The sequence below is a fragment of the Pristis pectinata genome, chromosome 26, assembly GCF_009764475.1.
Source record: "Pristis pectinata isolate sPriPec2 chromosome 26, sPriPec2.1.pri, whole genome shotgun sequence".
Lineage (NCBI taxonomy): Eukaryota > Metazoa > Chordata > Chondrichthyes > Rhinopristiformes > Pristidae > Pristis > Pristis pectinata.
The window spans coordinates 12174030-12194875 of NC_067430.1; the positions used below are offsets into that span (position 1 = coordinate 12174030).

The 20846-nt window shown below is 39.9% G+C and overlaps 1 protein-coding gene across 1 annotated transcript in view; it reads left to right on the forward strand.

Annotated features, from left to right (window-relative positions):
* vps13d (vacuolar protein sorting 13 homolog D) overlaps positions 1-20846 on the forward strand; it is a 222585-nt gene that overhangs the window by 54520 nt on the left and 147219 nt on the right. The window contains 3 exon segments of the mRNA XM_052039131.1: positions 11860-12042; positions 19055-19289; positions 19500-19710. Of these exon segments, the coding sequence (XP_051895091.1) occupies positions 11860-12042; positions 19055-19289; positions 19500-19710 (629 nt within the window).

A 20846-nucleotide genomic window follows, 5' to 3' on the forward strand; every position in this document is an offset into this window, starting at 1 on the left:
GCTCCTGAGGTAGCAGAAAGACTTAACATTGTTTAATTGGCTGCTATTCACTTTTATTTCTGATTGTGAGAGATGGCAGATTTTTGTCACCAGGTTGTTAATACAGAGCCCAAAAAGGGATGGAGCATGGGCAAAAAAATTCTGTAAATGTTACAAGTCATTCTCAGAAAGGGTGACAAATGACAGGTCATCAATACGTAGTATATATTGTTGAGATTTGCTTTTAGCCTTGAACCAGCAGAGGTTTAAAAGTCTGCCATCAAGTTTTATTGTTATGGTGCCACCTGTAGTGATGTCACGTGCAGCAACTTCTAGCATTCCAGCAAGAATGGAGTAACTAATGTAGAAGCAAGTGCACAGTCCTATTTAACCCTATATGCTGCAGGAAAGTTATCAGATGAGATGTGACCAACTAACTCAGACTTGCATGTTGTCATGGAAAGGGCACATCAGGTTAATTCATTTGAAAATTTGAGAGAAAATATCTTCATCTTTTACAGCCCTGGCCCTTAAAGGTGGATCTGCTAGTAGCAGTTTGTCTATGAAGTAGTTTTGTGACAATCTATGGGAAATGCAGTTTAAATGCAATTGGATAGTTTGCCGTGTTTAAGCCATTACGTTTAAGACTTTAATGATTGAGAAATGTCTTGATGTAGTACACAGAAATAATCCAAAGTGGAACAAGGGCCTTGGGCCTAATTGCTACCTGTGAATTAACTCACAAACAGGGGATAAGAAAAGGTTGCCTTCTGCTTTTGGAGCTTCAGGAAAAAAGGTTTTAATTTTTTCAAAATCTAATTAAAGTTGCTGCCCAAGTGTAAGACACTGTTTTAATCTGATTTTATTGTCATTTCATTTTGGGTGTTCAGCACAGTTTTACTAGTGTTCATTGAGATATAGACGTGGTTAAATTCTGGTAGCACAAAAGAAAGTTCCTACAGATTATTGAAACTAATAGAACAATAAGATTTTTTGCCATTGTATAATTTATTAAAAATAACAGTGCAGTGTAACCAAGATGTAGGGCTTTTGCTGAGTTAGAAGGTTGTGGATTCAAGTCCCACTCCAGAGATTTGAGCACAAAAATTTAGGTTAACGCTGCACCATGTGACTGAAGTAGCGCTGCATTGTTAGAGGTGACATCGTTAGGATGAGACATTGATTTGAAACACCATCTGCATTCTCAGATGGATCTAATATTCCTCAAAATTCTTTTTCAAAGAGCAAGGGAATCATCCCCGGTGTTCTGGTGCAATGACTTGTCAACGAGTTAATGTGTTCAATGAGTTCAGAAAGGCATGCCGGGAGCAGCTCCAAGCAAACTTAAAAATGAGGTGTTGATCTGGTGATGCTGCAACATGAATGCTAGATGACAAAAAGCGTGGAATTAGAGTGAGTAATCCCATGGCCAATAGTTCAAACTAAAGCTCAAAAATCCTGCTACATCTAGTTGTGCTTGGTGGTGGACACTAACTGGAGGAGGTAACTCCAAGAACATCCCTATTCTCAAGACTGTCAATGTCCAGCAAATGAGTGGCGAAGACTAGACTGAAGCATTCATATCCATGTTCAGCTAGAAGTGCTGTGAGGGCGATCCATCTCCTCTTTCTCTTGCAACCCCCACTATCACAGAAACCAGATTTCTGCCAATTTGATTCACTCCATGTGAAATCAGGAAACTGCTGAGATCACTGGATATTGCAATGGCTGTGGGACGAGACAACAGCCCGTTTGCAGTGGTGAAGATGTGAACGCCAGAATTACCATGGCTTTAGCTAATCTGTGCAGTGCACGTATTCATGAAGATCACAGCTGATCTTCTACTTTAGCACCATGATTCTGCAACTGTGATCCCTAATTATAGAATTCTCTGCCAGGGGAAGAACCTCCCTACATCTACCCTGTTTTCTAAACTCCAGAAAACACAGGATCAATGTACTTATTTTCTCCTCATCCAGTAATTCGCACCATCCCTGTATCCTGTCTAAGAAATCTCTGCTACACTCGTCCTATGACAAAAGCATCCTCTTCTTAAGTAAGGTGACTAAAACTGTACAGAATACTCCCAGGTTCAGTCTCACTAAGGCCCCATAACACTGCAATAAGATCTCTTTACGCCTGTACCAAAATTCATTTGCAATTCACTGCTTGCGTCACCTGCATGTTAGTTTTCAGTGAGTTGTGTGCCGAGTCACCGCGGTCTCTTTGAACATCAACATTTCCTAATCTACCACCATTTTAAAAAATACTCCTGATTTTCTGTGTTACGTATCAAAGTAGATGTCCTTATATTTTTGCGTGGTGCTCATGGTGAAGCAAAAGCTAATCAACATCTCTGACCTGCTGCATTAAGCTGCTTGCAGTCTCTTTGAACTCTGTTGAAGGTCCCCTTAAATTAGCACACATGTGCCTGTACGTAAAACCACTATACTGTCATTTGTACTAGTACATTCAGTAATTTGTCTGGCCATATACTGTAAAAATTGAACCCAACATAATTGCTTCTTAGCAGACTTTACTGTTAATTAAAAGTAACACTTAAAGTGGTGCTAAACTGAAAAGCTGTGATGATTTTAAAATGTTGGATTTTTTTGGCAAATTGTAGTTGCTTGTCTGTTTGATTTCCTGCTCAGCTGTTTAAAATGCTAACGTGTTGTTGATTAAACAGATTGCATTAACCAGCTAGTATTGGATTCATCCTTGTGTATTCCACTTGCCCAGACATTTGAAACTGCAGAGTACTGCATCAGTGACTCATGCATAGATAACTTGCATCTTAACTCCTAACAGTGGTCATTGGTGGGGGCTCAACTATTTGTAATCTTGGATGAAGGGATTGAGTGAACTGTAGCTAGATTTGCTGATGATACAAACTAGGTGGGGTTAACAAATTGAGGAGTCTGGAAAGGGATATAGATGAAGTTGGCAGATGGACTATAATGTGAGAAAATAAGGTTATCGACTTTGGAAGGAAGAATAAAAAAAGCAAGTTATTATTTCAATGGAATAGGTACCTAGTACATGAATCACAGAAAGTTAATGTGCATGTACTGAAAATAATTAGGAAGGATATGGAAATGTTGGCCTTTAGTGTAAGTGGTATGATGCAACTTTACGAAGCACCGATGAAACCCCACCTGGAGTACTGTTCCTTTTGAGTCTCCATACTCAAGGCAGCATGAGCTTGCATTAGAGGTGATGCAGAGAATATTCACTGGGATAAATGTTCATGGGATAAATGGGTTGATGTATGAAGAAAAGTTGAGCAGCATGAGCCTATACTGATTGGAATATTAAAGAATGAAAGGTGACCTCATTGAAATGTATAGGAGTTGGGAATGGATTAACAGGGTAGATGTAAGGATGTTTCCCTTCATAAAAGTTTCTTTAACTATGGGGCATAGTTTCAAAATAAGGAATTGCCCATTTCATACGAGGAATTTCTTCTCTGAAGGTCATGGATCTTAGGAATTGTCAACTCTAGAAGAATTGTCAATCTGGAGAACTTTGAGGTATAGACTTAGATATATACAGCACAGAAACGGGCCCTTCGGCTCACTGAATCCATGCTGATCAACAACCACCCACTTACACTAATCCTACATTAATCCTATTTTTGTTTTAATTTCTCCCAACATTCTCATAAACTCGCCTACACACTAGGTTCAATATACAGTGGTTAATTAACCTACCAACCCGCAAGCCTTTGTGATGTGGGAGGAAGCTGGAGGAAATACATGTAGTCACAGGGAAAACATGCAAACTCCACACAGACAGCACCCAAGGTCAAGATTGATCTCACATCTCTGGCGCTGTGAGGCAGCACCACTACAAGCTGCACTGTTGTGTCACCCAGAATTGAATATATTCAAGGCAGGGGTGAACAGACATTTAAATTACAAGGAAGTCAAAGAGTCTGGGGGGAGAGTAGGAAAATGGTGTTAAGGCCAAGATTGGATCAGCTGTGATCTCATTAAATGAAGAATCAGGCTTGAAGAGCCAACTGGCCTACTCCTGCTCCTTTTTGTTATGTTCTTAAGTCATCATTTTCAAATCGTGGAGAAAATTGGCAAAAATGTCTTTCAGGCCTGTAGTTTGTCACCAGTCTATCTGATATGTGCATTGATCGCACAAAAAAATCAAATAGAACAATATTTCTATGGAGAAAATGTATGGGTTTGACATTCTGAATGTGAAAACATTAATTTTATTTGAATGTATTTCTAGCATTTTCTTACAAAAGCTGTTATTTATTCACTAAGATTCTTTACTTTTTCCACAATTTAGTGATTTTAAGCAGTTTTCAATAAAAAATGTTTCAAGCTAATTTCTCATTCATGCATTATTCTTTGCATTTTTGGAAAAGTTACAATTAAAGGAAAAGTAGATTTTGTATGCAATGTGAGGCAAGATGAAGGCCTTGAATAAAGGGATGGTAATTGAAGTTATTAGTATAGAAACACATGAATGTATTTGAGCTTCATTGCTTGTTTTTCATTATTTTAAATGGTTTTGCATGCAGAATGTTTAAGTTTGAAGTTCATATCAAAGAGGGCCTGAAAGAAAGGAATTATGTTCAGAAATATGGAGACAAATAGTACAAAAAGACACAGTGAGATTTAAGCAGGAAATGATTTATGTCCTTGCTGACAGACAAACAAAGGCAGGCCCAGAATGTAATATTTGAAGCTGCAGATAAAACCATAAAGCTATTCTTAAACAAACTTCATAAGAATTGGAAAAGGAGCAGCAAATAAGGTAAAATTGAACACAGTTCATGTTCAACTGTTGGTATTGTATAAAAATTATTCTGAACAAACTAATGGGGGAAGAAAATGTCTGTGGCTTAATTTGTGTTGTCACAGACTTTTATGCTTCAGCTGCTTTGCAACATATCCTAGTTTCAGCTGTGTAGTCGGTTAGTATTTTTGGCATGTGCAACTTATTAGGTTATCTGTGAACATGTTGGCTAGTACACCTACAGAATTAGAAGAGCAATCATAGCCAGAGTCAAAAGAAATACATACTCTGATAGTCTTCCACACAGTTCCTGCTGAAAATGGACTGAATTCAAGGTGAAGGTTTCTGAATATTGCCATGTCTCATAACTCCATTGTTGAACAGTAAAGAATTAAAAGCTGCAACTACAGGATGAGTCATGTAAGCGACCCCAGTTGGAGCCTTTGAACCATGACCAATAGGCAACACCTCAAGTGTTTCCATATTGGTACTGGCCATTCATAAATAAAATACAAGAGCAGAGTAGCAATGAAATTAACTCGGTGGTGATGTTCAAGGTTTTGAGGCTCCAACACTGAACCATCTGCTTTGCTGCAAATTACAGTTTTAGTCCTGAAATACAACCAGAGACTTTGACAAACACAATGATAATATGAGTAATGTATTTTCTTGTGTTAAGGAATGATATGAAGATATATAATGACAAGCAAACAACTAATTCAGCATAATTGAAGGTGTGGAATGTCCTTAAGAACAACTCCTACGTGAGCAACAAAAACCCAAAAACTGTAAAGGATGGAAGTCTGAAATAAAAACAGAAAATGCTGGAATTACTCAATAGGTCAGGCAGCAGCTGTGGATATTAATTATTCATCATCTGAGTTCAGAACGGTTCGGGAAGTGGTGGAGTGTCTGCGATAGGTGGAGACGGGGAAGAGTCAGGTACCAGAGTGTATCCCTGTGGCTGTACCCCTTGACAATAAGTACTTCTGCTTAAGTACTTCTGCTTGAGTACTGTTGGGGGAGACAGCCTACCTGGGGGAAGCAACAGTGGCAGTGTCTCTGACACAGAGTCCGGCCCTGTGGCTCAGAAGTTTAGGGAAGGAGAGAGGAGGGCACTCGTGATAGGGGACTCTATAGTTAGGTGGGCAGACAAGCGATTCTGCGGACGCAGGAAAGAAACTCAGAAGGTAGTTTGCCTCCCAGGTGCCAGGGTCCAGGATGTTTCAGATTGCGTCCAAGAGATCCTGAAGGGGGAGGGAGAACAGCCAGAGGTCGTGGTACATATTGGTACCAACGACATAGGTAGAGAAAGGAATGAGGTTCTGAGAAAAGACTGTAGAGAATTAGGAAGGAAGTTGAGAAGCAGGACCTCAAAGGTAGTAGTTTCCGGATTACTGCCTGTGCTAAGTGACAGTGGGTATAGGAACAGAATGAGGAAGAGGTTAAATGCGTGGCTGAGGGATTGGAGTAAGGAGCAGGGATTCAGACTTCTGGATCATTGGGGCCTCTTTTGGGGCAGGTATGACCTGTTCGAAGAGGACGGGTTGCACTTGAATCCCAGGGGGACCAATATCCTGGTGGGGAGGTTTGCTAAGGCTACTGGGGAGAGTTTAAACTCGAGTTGTTGGGGGGTAGGATCCGATCTGGAGAGGCTGGAGAAGAGGTGTTTGGCTCTCAAATAGAGAAAGCTAGTAGTAGGTACGATAGGCAGGTGATAGAGAAGGGACGTGCTCAGACAGGTTTGAGATGTGTCTATTTTACCGCAAGCAGTATTGTGAACAAGGCAGATGAGCTTAGAGCTTGGATCAATACTTGGAGCTATGATGTGATGGCCATTACGGAGACTTGCATGTCTCAGGGACAGGAATGGTTGCTTCAGGTGCCGGGTTTTAGATGTTTCGGAAAGGACAGGGAGGGAGGCAAAAGAGGTGGGGGAGTGGCACTGTTGATCAGTGTGTCACGGCTGCGGAAAAGGTGGACGTCATGGAGGCACTGTCTACGGAGTCTCTGTGGGCGGAGGTTAGGAACAGGAAGAGGTCAATAACTTTACTGGGTGTTTTTTATAGGCCGCGCAATAGTAACAGGGATATTGAGGAGCAGATAAGGAAGCAGATCCTTGAAAGATGTGAGAATAACAGAGTTGTTGTGATGGGGGATTTTAATTTCTCACACATCGATTGGCATCTCCACACAGTGAGGGGTTTAGATGGGGTAGAGTTTGTTATGTGTGTTCAGGAAGGATTCTTGACCCAATATGTAGATAGGCCTACAAGAGGAGAGGCTGTGCTTGATTTGGTATTGGGAAGTGAACCTGGTCAGGTGTCAGATCTCTCAGTGGGTGAACATTTTGGTGATAGTGGTCATAAGTCTATCTCCTTTACATTACCACTGGAGAGTGATAGGAACAGACAGACTAGAAAGGTGTTTACTTGGAGTAAAGGGAATTATGAGGCTCTCAAGCAGGAAATTGGAAGATTAAATTGGGAACAGATGTTCTCAGGGAAAAGTACAGAAGAAACGTGGCAAATATTCAGGGGATATTTGTGTGGAGTTCTGCATAGGCATGTTCCAGTGAGACAGGGGAGTCACGAGAGGATACAGAAATCGTGGTGTACAAAGGCTATAATAAATCTAGTCAATAGGAAAAGAAAAGCTTACAAAAGGTACAGGGAGCTAGGTAATGTTAGAGATCTGGAAGAGTATAATGCTAATAGGAAGGAGCTTAAGGAGGTTAGGAGAGCCAGAAGGGGCCATGAGAAGGCCTTGGCAGGCAGGATTAAGGAAAACCCAAAAGCATTCTACAAGTATGTGAAGAGCAAGAGGATAAGATGCGAAAGAATACAGCCTATCAAGTGCAGCAGTGGGAAAGTGTGTATGGATCCGAAAGAAATAGCGGAGGTACTTAATGAATACTTTACGTCAGTCAGTATTCACTACAGAAAAAGATCTGGGGGATTGTAGTGGGGACTTGCAGCGGGCTGAAAAGCTTGAGCATGTAGATATTAGGAAAGAGGAGGCGCTGAAACTTTTGGAAAGCATCAAGTTGGATAAGTCGCCGGGACTGGATGAGATGTACCCCAGGCTGCTGTGGGAGGCGAGGGAAGAGATTGCGGAGCCTCTGACAATGACCTTTGCATCGTCGATGGAGGCGGGAGAGGTTCCGGAAGATTGGAGGGTTGCGGATGTCGTTCCCTTATTCAAGAAAGGGAGTAGGGATAGCCCAGGGAATTATAAACTAGTGAGTCTTACCTCAGTGGTTGGTAAGCTAATGGAGAAGGTCCTGAGAGGCAGGATTTATGAACGTTTGGAGAGGTATAATATGATTAGGAATAGTCAGCAGGTCCTGCCTTACGAGCCTGATTGAATTTTTTGAGGATGTGACTAAACATGTCGATGAAGGGAGAGCAGTAGATGTAGTGTATATGGATTTCACCAAGGCGTTTGATAAGGTACCCCATGCAAGGCTTATTGAGAAAGTAAGAAGGCATGGGATCCAAGTGGACATTGCAGTGTGGATCCAGAACTGGCTGCCCCACAGAAGGCAAAGAGTGGTTGTTGAAGTGTCGTATTCTGCATGGAGGTCGGTGACCAGTGGTGTACCTCAGGGATCTGTACTGGGACCCTTGCTTTTTGTGATCTTTATAAACGACCTGGATGAGGAAGTGGAGGGGTGGGTTAGTAAGTTTGCGAATGACACAAAGGTTGGGGGTGTTGTGGATAGTTTGGAGGGCTGTCAGAGGTTACAGAGGGATATAGATAGGATGCAAAGTTGGGCTGAGAAGTGGCAGATGGAGTTCAACCCAGATAAGTGTGAAGTGGTTCATTTTGGTAGGTCAAATATGATGGCAGAATATAGTATTAATGGTAGGACTCTTGGCAGTGTGGAGGATCAGAGGGATCTTGGGGTCCGAGTCCATAGGACGCTCAAAGCGGCTGTGCAGGTTGACTCTGTGGATAAGAAGGCATATGGTGTATTGTCCTTCATCAATCGGGGAATTGAATTTAGGAGCCGAGAGGTATTGTTGCAGCTATATAGGTCCCTGGTCAGACCCCACTTGGAGTACTGTGCTCAGTTCTGGTCGCCTCACTACAAGAAAGATGTGGAAGCCATAGAAAGGGTGCAGAGGAGATTTACAAGGATGCTGCCTGGAATGCGGAGCATGCCTTTTGAATGCAGGTTGCGGGAACTCGGCCTTTTCTCCTTGGAGCGATGGAGGATGAGGGGGGACCTGATAGAGGTATATAAGATGATGAGAGGTGTTGATAGGGTAGATAGTCAGGCTTTTCCCCAGGGTTGAAATGGTGGCCACAAGAGGACATAGGTTTAAGGTGCTGGGGAGTAGGTATAGAGAAGATGTCAGGGGTAAGTTTTTTACTCAGAGAGTGGTGAGTGCACGGAATGGGCTGCCGGCAACGGTGGTGGAGGCAGATACGATAGGGTCTTTTAAGAGACTGTTGGATAGGTACCTGGACCTGAGAAAAATAGAGGGCTATGGGTAAGCCTAGTAATTTCTAGGGTAGGGACATGTTCAGCACAGCTTTGTGGGCTGAAGGGCCTGAATTGTGCTGTAATTTTTCTATGTTCTACACCAAGGAGGATGCAAGTGTCAGTTGAGAAATGATGAAGGCTTTTTAGTCACAGAAGTCAAAAGACCATCTGGTGTTTTTAGAGTTTACTTTGCACCTGTGTAAGAGGGCTAGGACAAAAAGGTCAGAATGGATATGCAATAGAGACTTAAAGTGACAAGTAACTAGATTATCAGGATTGCCTTTCATTGCGAAATGGAATGCTTTGGTTTCCCCATTGTGGAAGACTAAATGCAGTGCACTAAATTGGAGTATTGCAAGTAAATCACTGTTTTTCATGGAAGGAGCATTGGGATTCTGAGGTGGTGGGAAGGGAAATAAAAGGATAGGTATTGCATCTCCTGTGGTTACACGAGAAGGTGCCATAACAAAGGGGAATGGTTGATGGTGAACTGAAGAGTAGCAGATGGAATAGACACTTTGGAATGTTGGAAGGAGAGATGTGTCACATGGTGGCATTGCAGTGACAGTTGCAGAAAGTGAAGGGGGACGATCCACTGAATGTGAAGGCTAGTGGAGGCTGGCGTGCCTGGGGAATAAACACTGAATTCAAACAACCAGCTTTTCTGGTTTGAATCAGAACTAGCCGGTTCTGGTGAAAGGTTATCAACCGATTATATTAAGTCACCAATTATAACTTCGCTGATGACACCACTGTTGTTGGCAGAATTTTAGATGGAGGCATACAGGAGTGAGATAGATCGGCAGGTTGAGTGGTGTCGCAATAACCTCACACTCAATATCAGCAAGACCAAGGAATCAATTATGGACTTCAGGAAGGGGAAGTCGGGAGAACACACGCCAGTCTTCATTGAGGGGTCAGCGGTGGAAAGGGTGAGCAGCCTTAAGTTCCTGGGCATCAACATCTCAGAGGATCTATCTTGGGCCCAGCACATTGATGCAATCACAAAGGAGGCACACCAGCAGCTCTACTTCATTAGGAGTTTGAGGGGATTTGGGATGTCACCAAAGACTCTTGCAAATTTCTACAGATGTATAGTGGAGAGCATTCTGACTGGTTGCATCACTGCCTGGTATAGAGGCTGCAATGCGCAGAATCAAAAGAGGCTGCAGAGGGTTGTAGACTCTGCCAGCTCCATCGTGGCCACAACCCTCCATGCCATTGAAGGCATCTTAAGAGGTATTGCCTCAAGAAGGTGTCATGCATCGTTAAGGACCCTCACCACCTGGGACATGCCCTCTTCACATTACTACCATCAGGGAGGAGATACAGGAGCCTGAAGACCCACACTCAACTTTTCAGGAACAGCTTCTTCCCCTCCACCATCAGATTTCTGAATAGTCCATGAACACTACCTCGTTATTCCTCTTTTGCACTATTTATTTATTTTTGTAACTTATAGTAATTTTTGTGTCTTTTTGTCTTGCACTGTACTGCTGCCACAAAACAACACATTTCACGATATATGTCAGTGATAATAAATCTGATTTTTTTCTCCCCCCTTCCCCAACAAGTGCTGCCTGAACTGCTGGGTATGCCCAGCATGCACTTTTATTTCAGATTTCCGGCAACTGTGATGTTCTGTATCTTGCAGTTATAGAGTCACAGAGTAATACAGCATAGTTCCAGCATTGGTTTGTTAGCACTCTCTGTCATGGATCAGCAACAATTAATAGGAACCCCACTTGTTCTGTCTTGACAGCACCACTGCCACTGGTCAATACGTCTCCATATGATGGATATCCCCTTTATTCTCTCTACCATATCTTTTCCTAATTCTGGTGAAAGGTCATTGATCTGAAATTGTAGCTCTTTTTCTGTCTCCACAGCTGCTGCCTGACCTGGATATTTCCAGCATTTTCTGTTTTTATTTATGACAGCAGCAAATTCCATTTATAATGAAGCCATTAATAGAAAAGTCTGGACATTTTTAGAGGAGAAATAGAAACACTCAAGTTAAATGAGTCTTTACAAGGTCAAGAAAGAAGTAGTAAAGTGGGGGTGTTCTCAATTTGAACATGGCCTGTTGATAGAGGAAAGCAACAGAGTTTCTTGCTGAGATATATGTCTTGAGGAACCAGTAAAGATAAGAAAGATTCAAGACAAAAATAAGAGTCCTTGAGCAAGATTTAGATGGTTCTGCAAAAAAGCCACATTGGTTAGAATAGTCTTTGTACAGCTCTTAGCTTGTGTAATTCAGATGTCTTACATCAGGGTAATTGAAATCAAGTCATTTTACTAGCAGATTGTATGTTTGCCTGCAGCCTGTAATTTGAATACCACTAAATAAGACAAGACAAAGTACAAGACATTCTGTATGAAACTGACCTTTATCAGTGTTAGTGGATAGCACGGTATGTGTAACTGCCATGAGAAGTGTTAAAACTAGTAATATTGTGATAAAGGCTTATACTTAGAATGCAAACCCTCTTCAAAGGCACTTGCTAATCTATATTTGTGGCATTTTCTGTTTTTTTGTTTCCATATTTTAGAATTAACTTGTTTTCATTTATTTTTGCAGTCACTAATTGTTTTTTCTCCCTTCCTATTTGCTTTGGGGAATCTAGGTGCGAGATAGGGCACAGAGAGCCTCTCGGATCCTGCTTGACATTGAGGCCGGTGCTCCAGTTGTCCTGATTCCAGAAAGCTCCAAGTCAAACCAACTGATTGTGGCAAACCTTGGTAAACTGAAAGTGAAGAACCAATTCTTGTTTGCTAGGTCACCGGGGACATTCTCGCTGAGAGACAAGGTAGAAAAAATTTTCCAAACTTCATGTCCTTCTCACACAGCTGGTAAAAATTCCATTCATTTTCCTTTTTCTCCTAATTTTTTTAGGCAGTTTTTTTCTCCTTTAGTTTTATGCCTCATGTATTCTGGATAGGTTTATTTGGAAGACTATATCCCTCAGCTTATTAAAAGGAGCCAAGTGTTTAAAAATGAGACACAATGCACAAGACTGCTGAACAGTTTTTGGTCACCATCATTACAGGTTGAACTTGCCAAGCTCCCTCTGATGAACCTTCAATATTTTGGTATTCCATGCACTGAATAATAGTCTTAAATTGAACCTTACAGCGAGGAAAATGAAGAATACATTAAATAAGATGACTGAAATCATGGTTACGGGTATATATTTTGAGAACTTTCAAGGCTGAGAAAGAGGAGCATAGAACACAACTTTGGAAAAGTATAATCAACAAAGCAATATGTCGTGCAGGAGGGAAAGGAAATACATAATCTAGAATTGGAGGAGTGAAGGGATTAGCTGAGACCTGTCAATAAGCATTGGCAGAGGTAAGATGGAGTCATGACCAAGATGAGATTTGTGTATGAGAGATTTCAAGTTGCTAAACTTATAATTTGAAATTGGTTTTCTTCATATTTCACTTGCAAAGGCTGAGGGAGCACAACCATTGAGTTGTATAAACTTAATCTGAAATTCGAGTTGTCATATAAGGATAATAGCTGTGATACAAAAGCTAACAATGATTTGTGATTCTGCATTGAATTTGGGCTCTGTTAGATGATTAAATCCATATTAGGAATTTGTCTGATAGGTTCCTTTCTAAAAGTTGAGATTTGAGTTAGGAACTCTATGCTAGGGTGCTGCTGATGGTATTGACAATTCAGACCAGGCAAGAAATAAAATTATAGATTTCCTACACCTCCTGAAAATTATGGGCAGATTGACTTTGGGTGAAGTCAGTAGCTGGCTTATTTGTGATACCCTGCATGGTAAAACAGCCTGCTGCTATTTATGATTTCAGCTCATAAATGATGAACAACTATGTAAATGAGATAGCTTGTTGAATTGTGCCTTTGACGCATTTAGTGATAGGGAAAAAGAGAACTAAGTGGAAAGTATATATTAGCTTGTTACTCTTGCGTCTTTTACTTACTATACTAAATGCAAGATATTTATTTAGATTTGTTTCTCAACTGAGTGAGGCAGTGTTGGCAAAATAATTAGGTTTCTGCTTGAACTGGGTGAGGGCTATACTGTGAGGATAATGAGTATCTGCTGCATTTTCCTGGTTTCAGATATTATAAGCATAACAGATGAGTTGTATGAAACTAATCTCGAATTTTAGCTGTCTTCGAAGAATAATAACTGTGGTCCAAAAGCTGACTTGAGACTGACAATGATTTGTGATTCTGCATTGAATCTGGGCTGTGTTGTCAGGCTAATTGCAAGTTTGTTGGCATTTAAGCTATGCAATCGGGTAATGACTGATGGGCTGTGAATGACCCAAAGTGGAGGCCATGTTGTCACAATAATAGCTTGTATCCTGTACATGACCCAGGATTGAGGCTGTCTGGATAATTACTATTTCCTCTTTGACAGGAGTTCAAAAGACTGGATTATCCAGCACTAATGTCCTTACCCATGGCATAAAATGTACTCTTCAAATTTCACTTGTATGTGGAATTGATTATGTTAACATATCATGTGTGCTAGTCCATTAATTTTGAATTTAATGTAGTGCAGAATAAGTCATTTATGAATTCCAGGTTCAGAGGAAGAGTAAAATTGCGAGGCTCTATGAATAAATGCAAAATTTTGCAGTGATCCTGTGAAGAAAGCTAGCATACTATTTATTTATTTTATCTTTTGCATTCGCTGTGTAAAGTGGCTGAATTATTTTAAATACGTTTCTCTTTTACAATATATGATTTTATGTTGATTTAACATTTTTATTTGCCCTTTTTTCTTTTTCTGAGAATTTAATTTTGCACGTCAATTCATACAAGGACCCATCATTATTTGAGGTACACAGATAAGATCATGTCTTTGAATGCTTTTGTAGAGGCGATGCGTAGTGTGATGTTTCCTCTTGTGTGTTCATGCACTTTTCACTGTGACTCCCAAATATTTCCACCCATAGCAGATGATTATAGTTAGTAGATTGTTCTCATCTGCGTACTCCAAAGGATATCCAGGTATCTAATAATAATGCAAATAATTGGGGATTATTCAAATTTTTTTTATTATTAACTGCAGCTAAGTATGAAGCTTCTGTGGTGGGTATACACTGATTTTGGTTTTCATGCCTTAACAATGCATCTGGATTTAGGATTTGACAATGGAAATTAGTGGGTTGACCAAAGTGATAAGGGTACCTCTTGATGCTGAGATGGAATAGATTAGCGAAGGATGCCTATATCTCAATTTTGAGAAAGAAACATGTTGATAAATGATAACCCTAATCTGTGTTGAGAGGGAATGGGTCGTGAGGATGCTCTCACCATGTTTAATGCTGGGTTTGAAATCGATCTGAGAAAGGTGTCCAATGTGTAGAAAAGAGAGAGAGTATCCATGACAACATTTTTATGAATGATTGTGCCTCCAGTTGTTTGGTGAGGACTGGATGTAGCTATGCATCTTTGATTTGTATATGAACACATGAGGTCTTTCAAATACCAGTGCTTCTGCAGCAGGGTGTGTGAGAGTTTGAGCTGACCTGGTTTCCTGCATGTGACATATTTAAGAGGTATTCTGCTTCAGTTTGAACTGACTATGCTCATCCTCCAGGCACCAGCATGAAAATTGCTTTGTGTTCTTTATAGTTCTTAATGTTGAACTGAATGACACTTGAGGATCACTATAGTGCACAACCCCTTTCAACTTCTGCGAAATTAGGGTAATTCATTATAGTGAGTTATCAGGTATTATGCAACAATGACTGTTATTTGGAAGAAATGACATCACAATTCATGGTAAACCATTTGGCTAGATAAACAATACATTTTAACCTGGTATTAGATGAAAATGAAAACATTATTCCTGAGTGTACCTGAAATTGTTGTAATTATCATGTTTCTTCTGCATGTTGCACTAATACCACTGGTTGAAATGTATGTACAAGCCAATGATTGCTCTGTTGTGTTCAGTTTAATTCTGCCTCAGCATATCTTCTGCTAAAATTCTCATCCCTGTCTTTGCTACTTCTGGATATAGAAGTTTTAGCTCACACCCAACTTTCTACCCTCTATAAACTTGAAGTCATTGAAAATTCTGCTCACTACAGACCACCTTACATCAAATTGTGTTCACCCATAATTTGAGGTACATCTGCATTCTTCCAATTCTGGTCTTTGTACTCTTCACCTTAATTGTTAAATCATTGGTGGCCTGGACTCCAGCTGCCAAAGCTCTTGAATTTGCTCTCTGAATCTCTTCACCCCCTTATCTCTGTTTTCTCTCTTTAGATGCTTGTTTGTACCTACCTCTTTGGCTAACCATGTAGTTACCTGCATTACAATATTAAAAATGCTATATAAAGACAAATTACTGTTGTGATGAACTAATTTCAAAGGAATTAATTGCACTGTAACAAGAGTTTCCCTGAATATACTATTCTCGTCCAGTAGACTTTAACTTTTGTGAAAAAGATTCAGAAAAAGCCCTGCGGTACACAAAATTAGCCAAGCAAATACATACTGTACCAGTGTAAGAAAGCATACCACACTGACACATGTTAATATGTATTTTTATACTCTGTTCATTGGATTTGGAGCTGATCAGATAAATCTGAATTATAACATGAATCTCATATGTACCTTGTGGATATTACATAATTACTTCTGTCCAGTTGATCCTGAAACTAGTTAAATTTCATTTTTATATATATAATGAATTACTTGCACAAGTAAAACAATTTTATTTCTGCTGTCATTTGGTCAGTGGAAAGTTTCTCTAACCGAGGCACTTCCCAACCTCCCATTTCTACGAATAAGTAGCAAAGTGACAAAAATAATAAATGACAAATTTATTAACTAGCACTCAGTGCAGCACAGGGAACTTTTGCCTTGTTAAAACTGCCTGAAGGAATGACTCAACTTGTATTGGATTGCAGTGAAAATGCCTGTTACTCTAAAGGCATGAGTCATTGTGCTGCACAATAGTGGATGGGTGTTCAAAGTACTGCTATTGTAAGAATGCTTGATGAAAATTTACCTTCATACTGTTTTCCTCATGATGTGTTTATTTTTAAATCTGTACATAAATACCAGCTTAGAATATCTCTCTCCTAACAGCTGGAACACTGACTTTTCTAAAGGGGAAGAAAAGCCTGGTATTTTTTATCCTTTTTATTTAATAAACTTACCAGCTCACTTGAATTTTCTTTACCTTTCTTTTTTAAAGTGATCTAATAAGTGCTTTAAAGTCACAGTTCAAGGAAGCTACTCAAGACTTGGAATATAAATTTGTTTGTTTGATTCATCTTGCCGTTCTTTTATTTTCCATTCATTGAATGCTGAAGTGACAACAGATAGCCCAATATAACCCAGCTCTCTGCTGAGAGAACATAATGCCATGATATAATTTTGTCAGTATATTTGACTGGCCTGTGATAGGATTATAGTTTTACTGCAACTGAATGAGCTCATGGACATACCATCAATTCACTACCAATTAGAAGCAGTGTCATGGTTTAAAAATAAATTCACGTTAATCTGCTGAAGAATTCCACTGGCTACAGAAATGCACTAATACCTGTAATCACCACAATCACATGAAACCCAGCTATTCTTAAATGTAAAGAAAAGGCAAAATACATTATTTTGCATTCTCAGAATGAATTGTCTGAAACTTGGAACAGTATCATATTCAAAATCTATTAACTAGTGAAGCACCATGTTGCCATAACCGCAGTAATTTTGGAAGGTTATTGTGCACTCTTATCACCAAATTAAAACGGGAAGGATGTGTCTGCAGCACAATGCTTTTTTTAAATCCTGGAGCAGTGGTTCGTGCAAGGGGTTTGTGTAATGGGTGCTGTGCTCACCTCACCACCCTGCACAAATAGTGGCTGACAGAGTTAGCAGGGTAGTGGACTATGAATAGCAAGATTACCAATAATCATGCTCTCTCCTAACTTCCTCTAAATTCCACCTTTTGGTTTTAACAATTTATCATTTTCCAATTTGATTCAAATGTTTCATCTTTATCATGTAACTAGTCTTAACTCTATACTCTTACTCATGTTTCTTAAAATTCATATATCCACAATCTAGGCAAAATTACCAGTAACATTCATTCAGTAAATAAAACTGCAAAAATGTGCTTCTGCAGTCACTCACTGCCAACCTCAGACAGCATTGTTGCCACAGTAAAACTTTGCTCATTTTATCTACCTGCAAATGCAGCTATCACAGCCAAGAGAAACCTCTGCACATTTTGAAAGTGCTGGTTGGGATATCCATATGGTGACTACGTTTAAATAAGTTAGCCTACAATTTTAAAAATGTGCAAAGAATCTCTGGATACTTAAAAACTTAAGTTAACATATAGGTGCGAAACATTGTGAACTATCCTCGGGCCATAACATCTTGGGTTAAGTTGCTATGTCATTCTGCTGCCACTTTTACAACAGCACAGAAGTGAAAATATAGCTCTACCTAGAAAGAATTAAAAATTGGAAGTGCTGGACATACTTGACTCAATCTTCTGAGTACTTCCAACATTTTTCTGTTTTAAAATTTCCAACAAAAACGGAAATGCTGAAAGAACTCGGCAGTCAAGCAGCTTCCGTGGAAAGAGAAACCTGTCAGAAGCCCTTCCTCAGTACTGGGGGAAGAGTGAAGGGTTTACAGTTTACAAAGCAGAGTTTGCGGAGGGAGAGGGTGAAGGGAGGTGGGGAGGAGTGCAGTGCAAGACATCAGGTGATCAGGTACTGACCATTAACAAGGCATCTAAAAGAAACATGAGTCCCTTTAAGAAAGGGACATGAGCATGATAATAGGAAACGATGAGAGAGCAGATTACCTGAAGTTGGAGGATTCAACCTTCATTCCAGAAGGTTACAAAGTGCTATTTGCTTTAGGTCTACCTGGAAAGAGATGACCAGATGTATAAAACTGTAAGCAAAAAGATGCTGAAGGAACCCAAGTGGGTCAGGCATTATCTGTGGAGGGAAATGGACAGTCAACCTTTTGGGTCGAGACCGTACATCTGTGATTTCTGCTGCTCTCCTGCTATTCAACCATACTCTCACCTTAACTCGCTACCACAGCCACGTGTCCTTCCTCTGTCCCTCCACAGATGCTGCCTGACCCGCTGAGTTCCTCCAGCATCTTTTTTGCTCCAGATTGCAGTATCTGCAGTCTCTTGTGTCTCCGTATAAAAATGTAAGTTTGCATTGTTTACGTTGGGAGTGATCTGCATTTGTTGCTATATAAGTAGGTAAATCTTTTTCTTTAATAAACACACCTGAAGTTTAAAATATGTAATCCAATAATCCTCTCTTTCCATTTTGCATTTCCAGCTTTGCAAGGTTGGATGCTGAATGAGTTTGTCCAACTGAACTTCCTGGTGCATTGTAACCAATCAGTGCAGAAGAATTAAATGCTTAATAATTTTATGAGCATTTAAATTCTTTATCTTTCTGGGTTCTTCAATATCCATGGCCCTAGGCATTATCTGTTTGAGTTGATAAGTGTTCCGTGTGGTTTCAAATGTATGGTTATCTCCACTCAGGAGACTTTTGATTTTGCTCAGGTAGCAATTGAGTCTCCCACCTCTGCTTATGGCAGATACTAGGATATAGTTGATACTACTAACATGACCGATAATGGGAGGGAATCCAAATTTGCTGCAATGATGCCAAACTGTTCGGTCAGCAATTAATTTGCATTATAATTGTTCTAAAGTTTTTTTTGGATAGTTTACATGTTTTAAACATTCTGTGAGACTGTGTTTTTAGATTTCATCTTAGCTTTGTTGCTGCTTCCTTAAACCTTTGGTTCTTTTACGCCAGGATCCTGAGAATTCCTACCAATCTGAAGAAATATATAATCAGAAGATAACAATGACCACTGCAGCAAATCCTCCAACCATTCCTTGTAGACCAGACAAGCTTAGCTCTGGTGCCAGCTGCTCTAATAAAGTTCATCTTAACAAGCCACATAGTGAATCTGAACCAGGTGCAAAACGGAAAACACAGGAAGGACAGCATGAACAACCACAGATTGTGGAGCTAAAGGAGTCCGAGGGTAATAAAACAAGTTCCAAAAAAATTATGACGGGAAATGGCTTAATCTTGGAAAGCTGACTAGAAATAACATAGATATGCAAAAGGTCTGGATGATAAACTTAAATATCATTTGCAAAGAAAAAAGTCTTTTGAGGAATTTTCTTCTGTTATTTGGTGAACAAAATTGAAATATTTTTGAGACTTTAATGGAATTCCTTCCCTTTTATAGAGGAACATATCTGCCTGCTGGACTGCATTGTGGTTGACCTACAAGACATGGACATCTTCACTGCAGAGAGACACCCCAGGGACCGTGCTGGAAGGCCTGAGAACTGTGGATCAGACCTGCTTTTTCCATCTTATCTTGTCAGACATCTTGATGGAAATCTGCTGAAAGAACCATGCTGTCTGAAGCTGCAAGTTGAAAGGAACCTGGATAAGTAAGTGTTTGTTCTTCCCTGCTTAATGAGATCAATGTAATATGGAGAGTCTCTTTTTTTTAATACATGCTACTTGGTTTATTTGCTCTCTTGTTACCACCTTATAAGAAAATTTCACCGTTCTTTAATCCTATTTCAATGTGCCAGTTTCTTGTGTGAATTTCATTCACTTAGAAAACTGATTCTATGAAGAAAAATGACAACTAGGTTATAAATGGCAGACGTGTTATTGGAGGAATATAGGATTTTTTTATTGACTAGAGAAGGTTAATCCTGAGCACAACTATAAATTAAGCCACAAGTAGTTTACATGACAAAAATGCTAGGTAAAGGCAAAATGAAGATGAATATCCAGAAGCATTTCCTCATGCCATTTGTGATTGATATCTGGAGAGATCCAGGGAGTGACTCAAAAACAAAAGATCGTGTGATCTTGAGCAAGACACAAAGGAGCTGGAGGAACTCAGCGGGTCAGGCAGCATCTGTGGAGGGAAATGGACAGTCAACATTTTGGGTTGAGAGTCCTGATGAAGGGTCTTGACCCGAAATATCAACTGTCCATTTCCTTCCAGAGATGCTGCCTGACCCATTGAGTTCCTCCAGCTCTTTTGTGTGTTGCTCCAGATTTCCAGCATCTGCAGTTTCTTGTGTCTCCATGATATAATTTTGGAGATGATTAGGCACTGATTATTTGAGTTGCAGAATGTTACACCACAAATGAGAATTTGTCTCCAAGAACTTCTGTTTCTTGTCATATCCTGCTTTCTCCTTTTTCTACCTATCATTGCAATTCTATTTAAAAGTTTTGAAGGAATATGCCATTCTCATTGTAACCATTCTCCATGTGAAGAGTTACTGTGGCCTCCCATTAAATTACTTTCAAGTTGATGTAACTTATCACCTTATCGCTCTTGATGCTTAGAGACATTATGTCACCATTTAGTGCAATAGTTCTTAATAATCTTGCAAAGTTTCATTACAGTACTTTTTAACCTTATCAAATTCAGTGTAATAATGACTGACTTTTTTCATAGTTATGAAAAGTTAGGTTGGTTTGGATGAATGGTCGCACTCATCATCGCTTGACTTTGTAATTTCAGTTTGTTCATAACACCAGTGACAATCTCATAGCCACC